This window comes from Gopherus evgoodei, chromosome 16, assembly GCF_007399415.2.
Source record: "Gopherus evgoodei ecotype Sinaloan lineage chromosome 16, rGopEvg1_v1.p, whole genome shotgun sequence".
Lineage (NCBI taxonomy): Eukaryota > Metazoa > Chordata > Testudines > Testudinidae > Gopherus > Gopherus evgoodei.
In genome coordinates, this window is record NC_044337.1 from 21,101,496 (window position 1) to 21,119,017 (window position 17,522).

Consider the following 17,522-nt stretch of genomic DNA (forward strand, 5'->3'; position numbering starts at 1 on the left):
GTCAGCAGTCATTCATTGACAAGGTGCGTCATCGTCTGTGTCGCACCGCAGCTGCACAAAGGACTGTCATGAAGGCCCCAGCGATACTGGTTAGCTGCACAGAGACCTTGCCTGGTCCGGAACCTGTTCAATAGGGACATTGGCGAGGGGCAGGTCAAAACCAGGTGGGCAGATTGTGGGGTTGGCAACGAGGGACTGGTTGGGGATTATAACAGATATCCCATTCCTCTCGCCTGAGTGCTTCTGCCCTAACATCCTGGCATGGTGGGTGAGACCATAATGGGCAACGTGACAGCAAATGTGCAGCTGGTGGTTTAAAAAGGTCATTGTGCAGCGGCAGGCTTGGGTTGGCGTGTACTTTCTCCAGTAACTTGCCAGTGGCAACCTCTCATCTGATATGAGGAGGAGCAATATTGCTCAGAACTGGAAGCCATGGGAGTGGGGTCGGACACAGCGTGCCAGAGATGATACACATGTAACTGCATATCCACCAGTTTGGTGTGTGATGATTGACTCCAACTGGTGTGCAGTACTCTGCCACCGAATAGGAGGTGGCAAGAGGTGACGTGCAAAGTTGGAGCACAAGCACCCCAAACGAACCTGCCAGTTTGCTAAGAAGGTTGTTACGTGTCTTAACTTTAGCTGCTGTCTTCTTCAGGTGGGCATGGTAACTCAGTGTGCAGTCTAAGGTCAGCCCTAGATAGATCGGTTCTACTTCATGCTTCACCTTCCAATTATTCAGATAAACATTCAGTTCTCGGGTTGCACTGGTGTGGTGAAGATGGAACAAACTGGTGACTGTTTTTATGACACTTGGCTGGAGGTGCCAAGTCTTACAGTAGTCAGCTAACTGTATCATGTCTCAGTTTAAGGTGGCATCAAGCTCGTGAAATGTCCGTGCCTGGGTACTACAACAGATGTGGTCTGCGTAAATGAACTTTTGTGACTCCGTTGCTGACAGGTCATTGATGTAAAGGTTGAACTGGGTTGGAGAAAGCACAGAGCCCTGGCGTAACCCATTGCTCTGTTGTCTCCACGCACTCGTCTTCTCCCCAATATGGACTCTGAACTGCCTATCGCAGAGGAACAGTTCAATAACGCCTGTGAGCCAAGGTAACAGGACCCGTGATACCTTCACAAGCAGGCCAGTGTGCCATACCGTATTGTACACAGCTGTTAGATCAATGAAAACAGCACCCGTTTTCAAGTTTCTCTGGAAGCCATTTTCAAAAAATGTGATCAGCACAAGTACTTGGTCACAGATGCTACGGCCTTGATGAAGGCTGGCTTGGTCAGGGGTCAAAATTCTCTCCACATTAGGTAATATGTGCTGTAGGTCCAAGCACTCCAATGCCTTGAAGCATACCGACAATGACATGGGACGATAGATTGATGCTTGGCTTCACAATTGAAATGCAGCCAGTCACCTTTCAGGTGTATGGCTGCAGCTGGATAAACTATTGGTACATGCACACCATACAGCACAACAGTGGCATGGGGAACATTTTGATCAAGGACAGCATGTTAACTATTACTCCTACAAAAGGTGTAAACGGAATACTGAATGTTCACATAGAGCATTTATTTGTCTGAAAGATTTTCAAACAGTAAATGGCATGGAATTCAGTTTATATGCCTCAAAAGGATAAAGAGTTAAGTTATTCCTTCCCAGATTTGTACCTAAAGTTTTAGAGAGTCTGCACTTTATATTTCAAATCTAAGGCTTACTCCACTAACAGCACATATTTCAGTGAATACTGTCTTCTTCACTTCCTGTTATAATATGTTTTGCAGTGCACTGTTAAAACAGCTGTATTCCACCCAAGAGAGGTCTGCATTTCAGTGTTCAGTGAAATTACGCCTATATATATACACATGAAGATATTGTGAAAAAGCATTTTATGAACCTTCAGGCTAACAGACATGATATAATTTATGAAATTAACAAAATCCTCATAAGGACTGTTTAGTTGAAAAATAAAGCCCAATATCAAATACTGTTACATAGAATTAAAAATGACAACCTCTCTCAAATGAAAGGCCATTATGCCACTTAGCTTTCTGATATGCAAACACATTTTTTGTTATTTACAAATTATGATGCTTCTACATAAATTCATGTCCTTCAAGCATTAATCTTCACAACTTTCTGGTACGTGATTTCAAAATTTTCTAGTTACTCTCTACCTGAGCGTCCGGAAAACCTTAACTGTTACTAACCATTCAGCAGACAATGTGCCACTCATTTGCTGAGCTAGGTCTTAGATACTGGGAGCGAGATTCTCTGTTCTAAGAGGTGCAGCAAAGAACTTACAGGACAGAGGGAAGGGTAATTAAGGTGGCTGCATCCTGATTCTGGGCTGCTCAGAGGGTTAGTGCAGTCCCCAGCATACTTTGAACAGTCTTATGACATGTCTTCCACAGTTCCTGCACCAGCGGAATCTTCCCTGGCAGGATCCTGGGCTCTCAGAGCCCCTTTACACTTCACCTAACATAGTGAGGCTGGTGAAGCGGTGAGGAACTTACCCTAGATACTACCTACTTAGATATTAAGATGCTGGACCTGCTATAAAACCTCAGCAGACAGAGAGGTTACATAGAAATAGGTTTCATTTAAAACATAAACCCATTTTAAATCATTTTATCCCATAAAAAGAGATTGTGTGAGATGTAGCACTGTAAATTTTAGTATCAATTTGTATGACAGAATATAAATGAAGAAATTAAGAACAGTATCTGATGAACAAAAATACAAGGAAAATAAAATTAAGAATGTTTTAATAAAATATTGCATTTCAGTGGGTCCAACTGTTTTGGCACAAGGCAATATTTCTCTCTTTCCTTTTTTTTTTAAAATGGTGCTGCATTTAATTTCATCTGACTTCAAATGTCTTTGCAGTATTTCTGGAATATCCCCCCATCCCACCTTAGCGTCAATGCAAAAAGTTACAATTCTAAAATAATTATCTTATAAAAACAGATGCTGTTAAATATAAGCAAATGAAGCCTCCCAAGTAAACCTAGCTATGAATGTTAAAGTTTGGAAAGAATTACTAAACAGCTAAGAATATGTGCTTTTAGTGAGACTCAATATGCAATTTTTACTCAGCAGAATTCTCCCAAGGAAGTTAACAGCCATTGATAAAGAGATCTTCAGAAAATTCTTCCATTGTATCTACAAACTTTTTACAAGATGCACAAGCTGTATTTGAAGGCCACCACTCAATCCAAGTCATAGAGTCTAATGGATACTGGTATCTACACAGACAAAAGAGAAAGTTCATTAGTACACAAGGAGTGAAAAAAAGATAAACACAAGAGAAAATTCTAATATTAAATGGGTTCCTTTGTGCTTATTTTCCTCTATTATAAACGTGGACAGCTGAAGAAGTATATTAGCATAAAAACAATGGGTAACATAAAATGGATTAAACAAGTTCTTAAAATATTGAATCAATTACAATAAATGACATAACCAGAGGTCTACAAGAACTTTGCCACTTTTGATGAGAATGAAGCATGTCATGCTCTGGAGAGAGCTCAGCACATTCTGATAATATTTTACTTACTTGAAACTGAAACCGACAGTTATCCGAAAGGCCTCTTTTCCCATGATCAAATACTGATTTCCTGGATTCAGTCTAACATCAGTACAAGTCTTCTTTTTAACAAAGGTGATTTCACTATTTTTTTGGGCAAAAGCCTCTCCTGGAGTTGAAGAGAATGCAGTTATTATATTGGAAAATTTCACAGAAAGAATGATTAAAAAAACAACTGGCTTCAGTTTTTCAGGGCTACACACGTTAATTAGGCATAACATACTGATTTGATTTTACTATTTATCAAAAGAGAGCAAAGCCAAGTCATCCATTAGCCACTAACTATGTTACAGGGAAATTCAGATAAATCAAAACATGGATTTCCCACTCTTTGGAATCAGTCTAGAAACATTAAACAGGTGGCAATTTGACTTCCAAAAGTAGCCTTATACAAACCAAATGTGTTTACCAAGATAATTGCAGATGCAAATGGTAAAGCATGAGAACATACGCAACTCCCACTGAATTGCTCAGCTAAATCTCTGCCAACTTTGCTGCATCCAAATTCTACTTTATAAAAGCAAGTATTGTTTTCTTTCCTTAAACCATTGTCTACTTGTTTGCCTGCCTAGATTGTGAGATCCTCAGGACAGACTCCACCACAAACAGAAGCAACAACAGTTTTAATAAAAGCTTAAATACAGTGAAACTGGTAAAAGACAATAGCTTATAAATATCATCCCAAAGAATCTTCAAATTCATAGAGTACAATTATTCTCTAGCTTTATTAGGAGTCCACTTAGCACTGATTTTTGTCTGCTGCTTGAGTGGAGGGAGTCTTTATTGTAAATGAAATAATTAAATACATTACAATTAGAACTCTTACCTGTTTTATAGAGATCCAGAAGAGTTGCAGTATACTTAATAAAACTACCTTCTTCACTGGAGGACAAGATGCTCACCTTATAGACTATAAAGAAAAAAAAACAATTGCTACTGTTTCAGGCAGAATTCTTCCTTTTGTTTTGCACTACATTCATATATATCAACTACAGATACTCAGATGGATAATATTATGACGATTTGTAAAATGTATGGTTGGTCAAACTGAAACTCTTATAAAGCTAATCAAATGTTTCAGTATACCAGCTGATTGCCCATGGATGGATGCACACCTAACATACAGCATTTCAAAATGAAGTGCAAGGTTTTTCCCCCGTTGTCCTCTGAAGCATCTGGCACTAGCTACTGCCAGAGATAGGCTACTTCTAATGTTCCTAGATATTTTCCAGAAATCAACACAAACACACATATAATGCACCGTAATTAATTAATTAATTAATTAGGAGGGTTTAATTTATTTTTTGTATTACAAAGGACACTACATCTTTTGCACTAAAGAACGCTAAGCGTTTCAATATACACACACACGCACGCACACTTTGTTAATCACAATCAAGATTTTTTAGACTATTCACATCATAGTATTATTCATCCAATGTCATTGCTCTAAAACTGGCCTTGACTGTAAGTCTCCATTGCATCTAAATTCATTCAGACCTCTGCTACTCAAAACTATGTCTGAATTTTTAACCAATCATTAACAAACAAGTATTACAATAGTGTTTTTATAAGGCTAATAGCTGAAGTAATTTAAGAATTCTGTAGACATATAATCACAAAGGAAATGATATAATAATTTACGCATATTCAAATCCAATTACAAAGGATTAGTGCTGGGTGAAAAATACTAATTGTTTTTGCCAGTAACAGAGAATAGGTGATTTAACATTTGACTAACACTTGCACCAGAGGTGAAAGTAAGCCGGTATGGTACGGTACGGTACACTGGCTTCCCCAGGCTGGTGATTTAAAGGGCAGAGGCAGCTGGGAGCTCCGGGGCAATTTAAAGGGCCTGGGGCTCTGGCTGCCGCTACCGCAGTGGAGGCCTGGGCCATTTAAATCGCCAAAAGAGTCCAAGGGGCTCCCGGCTCCTGCTGGTACCCCGGCGCTTGGGCAAAGATTTAAAGGGCTTGGGGCTCAGTTGTGGTAGCAGTGGCTGGAGCACTGGGCCCTTTAAATCATCGCTGGATTCCTGCCGCCGCTACCCCAGGGCTCTGGCAGTGAGGTTCCATTGCAGAACTCTGCTAGCTACAAACATATTTTGTTAACGTGACTATCATGGATTTCCATAACTAAAGTGGAAAGGATTTTTTAAATCTGAGAACTGCCTTATAGAACCATGCTATAGACTAGCAGGAGGTAGATGACAGGATGGTGTGGTTAGCATATTATCAGAAAAAATACCAATTTCACACAGGTCGGAAGCCATGCTAGAATGCCGCTAGCCTAAAACATGTTTAAAGTCAAAATCCTTAAAATGGTTCTGATCCCAGCACTGATAAGTCTTTAAAAAACAGAAATATGTTTAAATAACTCTATGGGACATGTTCCCGCTTTTTGTATTTTGGAGGTAACATTTGAAAAGCAAACAACAAAAAGTCAAAGCCTATGTGAGAAGAATGTTAGAGATTACATTATCTGCTTTTAACCAACAAATTACAGGAAACTCAACTACATCTGATACTTTGTTCACAACTTGCCTTATGTGTGCCTAAGTATTAGAACACATTAAACAGCACAACAAATCATCACTGTTCAGAGACTCTTACAAGACCCAGAGAAACACAGTGTGTGTGGGTGAGTACACTGTCCTCTGGGATTGGTGTAAAATTGTGCTTCTATTTTTTATTACCTTTTTCAACAGGGGAAAGGCTTCTCGCACTCTTTCCAGTCTAGTTTGGCCAGCAAAATGAGAAATCTATGTGTTGTATAGTTTCAATTCTAGTGTGATGCTATTCTTTCACAGGAATGAAACAAGATTATCACAGCCTGTAACAAACCTTAAGCACTGCAGACATATCTGAAACAGAGTAATTTACTTTGCAAAACTTAGCTGAAAATAACCAAGGGCTTTGATTTTTAATTCTGAAAAAAATGTGTTTGATTTTAAAGAATACTCAGTGAAAGATATATATTGAAGTCTGTCTTTACCCCAGTAGATCTAAAGACACTATGGGCTTGTCTACATCACAAAGTTGCAGCGCTGGTGAGGGGGTTACAGCGCTGCAACTTAGGAGGTGTACACATCTGCAGGGCATCACCAGCGCTGCAACTCCCTGTTTGCAGCGCTGGCCGTACTCCCGTTTTGTCTCGGGTGTAGAGGATCCAGCGCTGGTAATCCAGCGCTGGTAATCAAGTGTAGACACTTACCAGCGCTTTTCTTGACCTCCGTGGAATAAGCAGGTATACCAGCATACCTGAGGAAGCCTCTGGTAATCAAGCAGGTCTCCTTCCCCGGTTTGCTCTCGCGTTCCCCGAACCCCCGAGCAAGCAGGTCTCCTTCCCTGCGGTTTGCAGGGGGGTTCGGGGAACGCGAGAGCAAACCGCGGCGAAGCTGGTCTCCTTCCCCGGTTTGCTCTCGCGTTCCCCGAACCCCCCTTGAAGCCGCCCAACGGTGCTGCAGTGTGGCCACATCTAACACCACTTGCAGCGCTGGTTGCTGTAAGTGTGGCCACTCTGCAGCGCTGGCCCTATACAGCTGTACTAATACAGCTGTAACAACCAGCGCTGCAAAATTGTAGATGTAGACATACCCTATGATAAAGTACTGGAACCAATCCTGAGAGAGAGACAGCAACCTCAATTCCTATTGACTTAAGCAGGAGTTGAGAGTCCTCAGATCTTCTCAAGAGACAGGCAGCTCCTTCAAAGGTTGGGACCATTAACTCTACGTAATTTCCACAGAAGTTACCTTTGTCTATGTTGAATTATTTTAATTTGCAGGCACTAATATGGGTATGTTCACCCTTATGATTAACATGTTGTTGTTAACAAGAGTCCCATGCCTCCAATGTTCTTATAGGAATATTGAAAATGCTGCATCTCTCAAAGCAATCTTTATAAAAATATAAAAGGTGCACTCTGTAGCATCTCATCATCACTCATCACACAGTGTTCATTTGTTTTTCAAAGTAATATGTACTGCTCATTCAAGTCTTACCATATGCAATGACTTGCTGGCATGCAGCTTCCCTCCTCCTATCAGCAGCTATTGTTAGATCTAATTTCTTTTGCATTTGACTGCATTCCGCTATGTTTAGTGAAAGAAATACGATGTTAATGCTAGGAAGCAACATCAGCACAAGCCCTCTTTTAAAGTATAATTAATTTCTATTTGCTCATGGCAATCTGTAACACAGAAGCAATTTTCAAATAGCAGCAATGGAGCTAAACTACTCAATTCCCATTTAGTCAACGTAACTAATGTCAATGAGAGTCGTGCAGCTAAATTCCATACATCTTTTTTTTAAGTTTAGAATGTAATGAATGTTTAATTTATTGCAAAAGCAACGTTTGCTGTTCTAAAATAGAATATATAGCTCCTTTCACTTCTATATAGTGCTTTCACCGACAAGGATCCCAAAGTATTAAGCTGTATTCTCCAACTAACTGAAACAGAATGGCATTTTTCACAAAGTTTACCTTCCATGCATTTGCACTCAGCTCCTTCACACAGTCTCAGAAGTTTGTCATTTCCATAGGGGTTATAAAATATAGTGCATTGTTTATCTACAGAATTGAAGAGGAAAAAATAAATGCATGAAAAAGTTGAATTACAAGAGAGTACCATCCAGACTTCTTCAGCCAGAAAGATGGTGACTGTGACATAAGCCTTAATATAATGTAGGTTAAAAGTTGTGGAAAAGGGACAAACTGTTAGATTCTTAACAGGATTCAAAGAATCTTCTGAGAGCAATGAAGAACTGGAACACATACCTGGTGCATGATATTCATACACAGTGAATGTGGCAGGGCTCCGCATGCCAACACGGTAAATCTCCCCTATTCGGAACGCAATACACATGAATTTATTAGCTGGCACCTGTTTGAAGGATGCATGAATTAGAAAGACACTAAAAAGAAGCTCTGTGTTACTAAAGAAATAAAATAGTGCTTCCAACTGTGAATAATCATAAGAAATAAAAAAGATGATCTACCGAGTCTATCTGTAGAACAATATGTCCATCTTTTATCTCATAATTTGTTATCAACTGATCAACTCCACTTGCAAGCTAGGGGGAAAAAAGATAAAGGTTTTATCAGATAATTTAAAAGATTTTACATGGTCTTCCATAAAAGTTTTATGCTTAATGGTTTTAGTATGGTTTTGAGGAGTAAAACATTTTCTACAAATGGATCTTCAGTTATTTAAGTATTGCCATGTGATCCTAGTCATGAACAATTCCATACTTTAAGGGAACTGTTCTTTCATCCCTTTGGGATAAAAACAACAAAAATAATAGTTAGAGATGTACTAAAACTATGAAATCTCAACATTCTTGAACTTTGGTGAAGTCTGAGTCCAGATCCAAACTTCATATTTGTCTCTCATTTCTCTAGGGCATTGACTCCATTGACTTAACTGGATAAGGCCATAATGGGCAAAACCCAGACTCTAGACTCAGGAACACTATTCCAATCAGTATGAGAAAAATGCTTTGCAATAAGATAGAGACAATGTTGAAAATCTGTGCTACTACCATAAAAAGATATAAAGCAGAAGGACAATAAATACTGTAGGTAAAGGTAAAATGTTCTTTAATATTTACAGTAGATAAATCTTCTGTATTTGCTTCCAGTCCGCTAACCAAAGTTATATCCATCACTGCATGGGAAGACCCTGACTGTGGTTCTCTCTCACTAGGCTTGTACCTAAAATGGACAAAAAAATGAATATAGATAGAACCAAAACTTAGAACGTACAGCATGATCCTCAGAAAAGCCTCTGGGCAAATTCTACTCGTACTTATGTCATTGTAAATCCATAACAACGTCACTGACTTCAGCTGACTTACTCCAGATTTACACCAATAAAATCAAGAGAGATTACAATGATTATTTACATTACAGTAGTGGCCAGAGGCTCAATCCAAACATAAAACTAAAGGAGTCCGTAACCCAGAGAGCTTACAGTCTTTGACCCTGATCCTAAACATGCTTACACACATGCACATAAAAAGGGGTAGAAAGAGGGAAACAAGGATCACAGCAGTAGTAACACAAGGTGGCCATTATTAGCAAGTGGATGATGAATGTTTTAACCTCTTTTTTCCTTCTAATTTTGTTTTTCAAAAGTGAGGGAAAATAATTATAAATGTGTGCGCTAAAGTTAGTTAAGGCGACAGTTTTGAACATTCAGAAAACATGAAATGCACAAGTAACCTCTTCATAGTAACCTTTGGCACTGCTCCAATGATTTAAGTGCCAGCTGGGAATTTCACTCCTGTGTGGGGAATTCTGAGTAGGCTAGAGCTTGGAACCCAGGAAGTTCAGAGTTTGGATTAAATTTAAAAGATACCTAGACATGTAAAAGTATTGAAATGCTCAGTTATGTCACTGAAAAATCAATTGTACTTACTTTGCGCAGGCCTCTAAACGTTCAGGTTGGTCATCATCTTGTCTTCTTTCGCCTTTTGTATGTTAAATAGAACAAATCATTTATAGCTCTTCAGAAGCAGCTGTCCAGTCCGCAGCGTTCTTATATGAATGGATTCTCATGAAATATTTTCGTATTCAGGGGCCAAATACTGTTTATAATTTTTTTCAGCCAACTTTTAATGGGAACCCACATTTTATTCATGAACAAAAAACATAATTTTTCATTTATACCTTAGCCAAAATTTTAGTTTTTATAATCTGAACCAGCAAAGTGCTTATACATCTGCTTAAGTAAATGAAACTCACATAGGTTAACTTAAGTCCACAGTACTTGTAGAATTAAACCCACTGACTTCCCCTCCCAGATCCTTCTTCTGCAAGGTAATAGCTGTGCATTGTTAAATTAACAGCTACGAATGACACCAAAAATTGATTGGGTTGAAGGTAAAGTTATGTGCCCAGGATAATATTGACCACTTTGTTAATCAAGATGCATTTTCCTGTACAGTCGTGATTAATTTGAAAAACAAAAACATGATTTTAAAAGTCACCACTAGCTCTTTACCTTTATCTGTCAATACATTAACCTTCAACTCAAAGTTACATGTCTCCTCAGAAGTACTGAATTTATGATATACAGTCCTCACCTATAAATGTACAAATAAAATAGACAATTAACAGAAAACATGCACAGAAAACAATTCTCAAAATTGATAAGCAGCTGTTCACGTTTGGAGACGATTAAAGGCAGACAGTCATATGCAGAATTAGATGTCAGTGTCAGGGGGCTTATTTGAACTTTGGAAATTAGGTTTGTCGGGGTCATAAACATGACCGCAGGTAAGTAAGCTTTGGCTGTTACGGCATCCAGAGAAGCCCCTATGAAATCAAACCATTGTAGTGTACTGGGATCAAAGTAGACTTTTTGATGTTGCATTGAAGACCTAACCTGTGGAATAGGTGGTTTCTACTGTGTAAGGAACTTCATCGTACGACCAGCCCTTGAACAGCCAATCATTGAGGTAAAGGAAGACGATCATACCTAGTTGCCATAAGTGAACGGCGACCACCTGCCATGACCTTTGAGAACATTCTGGGGCAGGGAGGACCAAAGGAAGCACTCTACTGGTAGTGATTCTAGTCTACTGTAAAATGAAGAAACCTCTTGTGAAAGGGGTGAATTGTGATGTGAAAATATACATCCTGACGGTCAAGGACTGCGAACCAGTCCCCAGAATCCAGTGATAGAATTAAAGCTGTGAGAGTCACCATCCTGAAATTCACAAAGGTGTTTAGGAGTCTGAGATCTAATATTGGTCTCCATCCCCCATTCTTTCTGGGGACCAGACAATACTTTGAATTGAATCCCTTCCCCTTGTGCTGGGCTGGAACTGTTTCTATGGCCCCTACGCATAGGAGACAGATGACTTCCTGTCTCAGCAAATGATCCGAAGACAGATCTCAGCCTCAAAGGTATTCTCTCTGGGACCTGCAGTCTCTGAAAGAATCATTCTCTGAGGTTACTGAGATTTCTCTGAAGAGGGCTCTGGTAGGAGATACAGAACTCCTCTTCTTTGGAGCCTGTGGTACCTTTGGCACCTTTATCCTGTGAAAATCCCAGTGCATGGGATATGGAGGTCAAAAGGGCACTAAGTGCACTTGAAGGCCAGTGTACAAGGAGCCCTCTGAACCAAGATCTGATGCTGGTCTCAGAGCTTGCTCCATCATAAGCAATATAAATCTGATTTCTCTGTTTACTCTAGATCTGCTCTTAAAAGAAGTGCAAATCTTACACTTTGCCAGTATGTGGGTGTCTCCCAGGGAAGACACTGAGAATGTCCATTGCTAATGGAGATGGACTTCCTGCAGAAAAAAGGCAGTGCATAAGGCCTGGGGATCCTGGCACAACAAATGATGACCACCCTTAAGACAGAGCCATTCAAAAGTGGTGGAGAACAAAGATGTTCAATTAAAAAAATCCCAGATAAAAAAGGGGCTACCAGACTAATAAAGTAAAATAAACAAATTGGTAAACTAAACTATATGAAGACTAGAATAAAAAAAGCTAAGCTACTGCTAGGCTGAAAGCAGGCATGCTAGATGCTCTGTCTCAGACCATAGGGCAGCTAAGAAAGAACCAAGGGTGGTTCATTCATACAGTTCTATGTATACTCTGTATGGCACAAGGAGATGTGAGGTGTGCATGCTGGGCCGAACAGGCACTGTTCCCAAAAATTACTGATCAAAGGCACATGGGGCATATGCATCCTGAAGTGGCAAACCCATAAGGACACTACTTGAAGAAGAAGTATACATCAATATAGCAATATATCACACATGTAAGTTAATATATGGGTGTACAGTAATGACACCTCTTAGAAAATTGCAGAGGAAAAGGGATAAAGAGAGGACAGAATAATTGAAATGTACATTAATCCAGCCTGTGCATATGAGACTAGGTTGTGCCTGTGTTTATATTATATAAGAATAACAAATATCAACCACCTTCTGAAGTGCCTTTGTGAATTATGTATTGTTCTATTCTGAAAGGTAGCAATCAATTATTTATTTGTAAAATTCCTGGAGGTATAGAAGCCAAAGGATAAATAGCATGCCATAACAGCATTGTAATATATTTATAAACAATAATACAAAGCACAAAAAATAGATAAAGAGAAGGCACATTCTCTATTACAAAGTTATTGAGGTGTTTTTCAAGAATTTTCACTAATTTGGGGGTTCTCCATTTTTCGGTGCCCCAATTTGAGGCACCTAGAAATTGACATCTCCAATTACACACTCCAAATTAGCAAGCACTGTTACAAAATTTTGGTCTAAATATATAGAACTATGGAACAGATTAATTGGGGGAGGAAGGAAGAATTTCCATTGCTTGTCTCACTACAAATAAATCACCTGAGGAAATTTAATTATTTTACTGCTGTCAAAATGTTCCCAAATTAGACTATACACTTTAGGAGTCACATGACTTAAAATAAATGAGTTGAGCTGCTGTAAAAACAGGTGTAACTAATCATTGCAAATGGAGCTGCACCTTTTTAGACAAGTTCTATATCCCAAATGGCTTCTGCCACTTTGGTCCAGGGAACAGAAATGGGAACATAGAGGAAATCTCTCTGTATCCCTTTCATTGCTCATATTGACAAGACCAAAAAAAAGGTTTCATTTCTTTAAAAATGTTTGCTTAACCACTTACATTTACTGTTGCTAAGCCAGTGCTACTCCCAGTGCTTACATATATGTCATCGTACAAAGGTGCCTAAAGATGTAAACATAAATATGATTTGACATTAAATATAAGTATTTGCAAAGTAATAGTTAAGATACTACAATCAGCAGTCAAATAGATAGAAGTCTCACACATCTGATGATCTTTTTTACATTTCTGATTACACGCAAAAGGCCACTGTTTACATTTGTGTAGTCCTACTGAATTCAGTGGGACTTCTCATGTAAATTAGTGTTTCCAGGATGTGGTCCTGAATCAGTGAAACCTTTAATCACTTGCTGCATCAACTAAATCTTAGTAGATGAAGACAAAAGTTAATCATATGCTATTTTTCATACACACGTTTTCTTTTTATAAAATGTGTCTAGACTTTCTTTCTAAAAGGAATTTCTGCAAGTTATTAATAAGATTTGTTTTCACTTTTCTAAGGTAAAACTATTCACTCACTTCCACAGTCCTTCCTATGTAATTTTCTTCTGTCAATTTATAGCGCTGAAGGTCTCCATAATTCTTGTAAGACACCTTGACATCCATGTTCAGTGAAAGACGTTGAACGAGAAGGGAATACTCAGTCAAGGCTTCGAGGGCGTTAATTGTGTCCTGTCAAAAATCAGTTAGAAAGAATTACTACTGGAATGGAAACAAAACTGTAACAAAATTGATTATTAAACTTTTTACTCAGACACTTGTTTAGGAAGACAGATAGTGGTAACCCTAACCAGTTAAGCAGTTTAATAGTACTTTATTATAATCTTAATAAAACGATAAGATATTTAACACTACCTCTGTGGGCATGTTTGTGTAATTTATTGTTATTAAAAGTTTGTAAATAAGTGCACAGTTGCTGGAAACAAATGTTTTAAAAGTAAGCAAGCTAGTAAATAAGCATAACTATTGCTGTGCAAAATTGCTATATCATTGTTTTTCACTTCATAGATTATTTTATTTGCGAAAACAGAGACTTTGCAAGAATTAGCAAATTTGGTCGAGGGTGACTTTTTGTCAGAAAGCATATGGGAAAACACTGACATTCCACTAATCATTTTTTAAAAACACAAGTGAATCTGCTGTTTTTAATACAAAAAAATTTTCATCTGTAAACATGGTTTTTCATTTTTTGTGAAAAACAGTGACAAATTCAGTGTCACAAAATATATTGATTTTGTAGAAATTTTGGTCAAAATGAGCTTTTTCCTGGTTCAGATTTTTCATCTGGCTGTATTTTAAGTCAATGGAGTAAGCCTGCAGATATACAAGTAATGATTTGCATGTATTGCCAAGCAAGTAATATACCTGCAGCTGGAGGTCATGGTACTAATTTCCTTTGATTCCCACCCAACATACAGGACACACAAGTCATCAGTTTGGCTCACTCATTACTTTACTGTAGGGTGACCAGATGTTCCGATTTTATAGGGACAGTCCCGATTTTGGGATCTTTTTCTTGTATAGGCTCCTATTATCCCCCCCGTCAAGATTTTTCACATTTGCTGTCTGGTCACCCTACCCTACTAAGGCTTCTCTGATTTCATCATCTGAAGAATGGGAGAGAAATATTTAAAAACACACCTGAGTGGAATAAAATCCACCACCATATCTTTGCTCTTCAGACAACCATCTGACAACCGGATTAGCATAGACTTTGTCCCCACTCAGCAGAGTGGTTAGCAAGGCATAAGCAGTGGTTTCAACAATCTGTGCAGTGCCAGCATTAGGAACATATTTATCTAGTTTAGTGGAAGTATCCTTCCAAAAACGATAAACAGGAGGGTCACCTGGAAGAGTAATAAAATATTAGCAGGGGTTAATGTAGATTGTAACAGGAGGGGGAGCTCCACACAAGCCAAGCTGGAGGGGGAGTACTGCTTACCCAAGTCAGGGAGAGGAGAAGCTCTCCCTCTGTTTTTATCAGAGATGGAATTCTGCTCCATTTATGCCCAAAGGCTATTTTAACCTCTGAATATAATGTGACCTGTGCAAAACACAGTTTCATTCTCTAACAGGAAAAGAAGACACTATTCCTTTGTTGCTATCTTCGTAGTGAAACAGATGGTGGTAGATTTGTATTCTGTTGATCTTGGGAACAGAGGAGTTTGATGTATTGCAGGGTATTTACAAACGAGTAACAAGTGATTTTTAACTATATTACCACTAATTTTCATGTTTTATACTTCTATGTTGTACATATTAACAGAAACTAAATATTAAAAAATTGTTAAGATCAGCAACTTGTAATGGAATCGAATTGTGCATTTTGAAATCAAAATGCTAGTGAGGACCACAAGGCAAGAGAATTGCTCTTCTAAGTCCCCTCTGCATCCTATAGTTTTGTTAAGGCAGCCCTAATATCATGTACATACAAATCACTATAACAGTCATCCATCTGCTTTTACACTGTTCAATGAAACCCCCATACTGAATTTCTTGAAAGGAGATGGAAACTCTGTAGGTGTGCGCACGTCAACATGCGCGGTCGTCGGAGACTTTTGCCTTAGCAGTATACGTAGGGCCGGCTGTGGCACCCTCTGGAGTGCCGCGCTCATGCCACAGTATATCAGGCGCCGCTGACCCTATGCCCTCTTAGTTCCTTCTTGCTGACTACTCTGACAGAGGGGTAGGAGGGCAGGAAATGGAATGGACATGAGCAACACATCTGGAAGAACAACAGTTACGAAAGGTAGGTAACCGTTTTTTCTTCTTCGAGTGCTTTCTCATGTCAATTCCATTCTAGGTGACTCGAAAGCAATATTCCCAGCGGTGGGCCTGGAATTCACAGTGTTGCCGATTGAGTACAGCTCTGCTGAAACTAGAGTCACCTTCAGCTTGGTGAATTAGCGCAAAGCGTGAAGTGCACGTGTGCACGGACGACCAGGTCGCGGCCCGACAAATTTCTTGAATCGGCAGCTGAGCGAGGAAGGCTGCCAAGGACATCTGCACCCTAGTCAAGTGAGCCATCATGATCGCCAGTGGGGGCACCTTTGCCAACTTATAACAGTAATGGATGCAGGCAGTGATCCATGATTATAGTCACTGGGCGACCCTTCATCCTCTCTGTGACAGCAACTAACAACTGCTTTGACTTACGGAACGGCTTCATTCTATCTATGTAGAAGGCCAGTACCCTTCTGACACCAATAAACTCTATGCACTGGACTGGAATTAACGTGGACTTTTCAGTGTTTATTAACAGGCCGAGGTCACTGCAGGTGGAACGTACCAGATCGAGGCTCCTTTGCACCTGCTCCGGAGACCTGCTCTTGATGAGCCAGTCATCGAGATTGGACTCCCCGACGTCTCAGGTAAGCTGCAACTGGTGCCACGCATTTTGTGAATGCCCTGGGGGCCAAGGACAGGCCAAAGGGGAGCGCTGTAAACTGGAACTCCAGCCACTATGAAACAATTAACTATTTACAGCTAGAAGCAAAAGGCGAGGATAGAAGATAAATCACTAGCCACTTGCGAAGCCAGAGATAGAAGTGCTCTGACTGAACACCATGGGTGTTAAAAAGGAACTGAGAGGGCATAGGACCAGCAACGTCTGATATACCATGGCATGAGTGCAGCACTCCAGAGTGCCACAGCTGGCCCTACAGATACCACTAAGGCAAAAGCCTCAGACGACCGCACACTTACAATGGCATCGACACAAGCAAGCACTTGAAGAAGAACATGTATTATAACTTATTAAATATTTCAATTCATCTGAAAGAATCTTTATGGTCAAGTTCCTCTGTGCTGCAAACTTTGCTCACTTACCTATAGACTGTCTACTTCAGTTACAGGTTCTTTAGGTTGAAGAGATAGTTTACTGAGTCATACCTTTTACAAGAGCTTCCTTCTTCACTGCAGAGAAAGCTGAGCGTGCACCAGGATGGTTTGAATCCATGAGAGCTAAAGCATAAGCAGCTATTGCCAAGGTAAATGTGCTTTGGGCAGCTTGCACATTTTTCAGCAAATACTCTTCTGCTGCATTTTTAGCTTCTTGGATTTTCTGAAAAGGTGAACAGGAGGTTATATGTATTGGAAGGATAATCATCTATTGTATTACCAAGACATTATGTATTTATACAGTACCTTCTACAACCAAAACCCCAGGTAAATGACCTTGTTTGTTCTTTTGCTTCTTTTGGAAGCTGCATCACCACTGTGGCTCACTAAAGGCTAAATCACCATGTATATATTAACACTTGACACTGGAAGTAACTCTTATGATAAAAGAAAAGAGCTTTGGT

The 17,522-nt window shown here is 39.4% G+C and overlaps 1 protein-coding gene across 1 annotated transcript in view; it reads right to left on the minus strand.

Moving 5' to 3' along the window:
- Positions 1-1,884: 1,884 nt before the first annotated feature.
- Positions 1,885-17,522, minus strand: part of C5 (complement C5) — a 55,392-nt gene continuing 39,754 nt past the window's right edge. The window contains exons 28-41 of the mRNA XM_030536118.1: positions 17,110-17,281; positions 14,860-15,065; positions 13,738-13,890; positions 13,258-13,320; positions 10,606-10,687; positions 10,021-10,072; positions 9,212-9,314; positions 8,600-8,674; positions 8,379-8,484; positions 8,085-8,171; positions 7,603-7,692; positions 4,426-4,509; positions 3,570-3,708; positions 1,885-3,258 (exon numbers count right to left, since the gene is read on the minus strand). Coding sequence (XP_030391978.1) covers positions 3,129-3,258; positions 3,570-3,708; positions 4,426-4,509; positions 7,603-7,692; positions 8,085-8,171; positions 8,379-8,484; positions 8,600-8,674; positions 9,212-9,314; positions 10,021-10,072; positions 10,606-10,687; positions 13,258-13,320; positions 13,738-13,890; positions 14,860-15,065; positions 17,110-17,281 — 1,542 coding nt within the window. The 3' untranslated portion in view covers positions 1,885-3,128. The remainder of the gene's footprint in view (positions 3,259-3,569; positions 3,709-4,425; positions 4,510-7,602; positions 7,693-8,084; positions 8,172-8,378; positions 8,485-8,599; positions 8,675-9,211; positions 9,315-10,020; positions 10,073-10,605; positions 10,688-13,257; positions 13,321-13,737; positions 13,891-14,859; positions 15,066-17,109; positions 17,282-17,522) is intronic.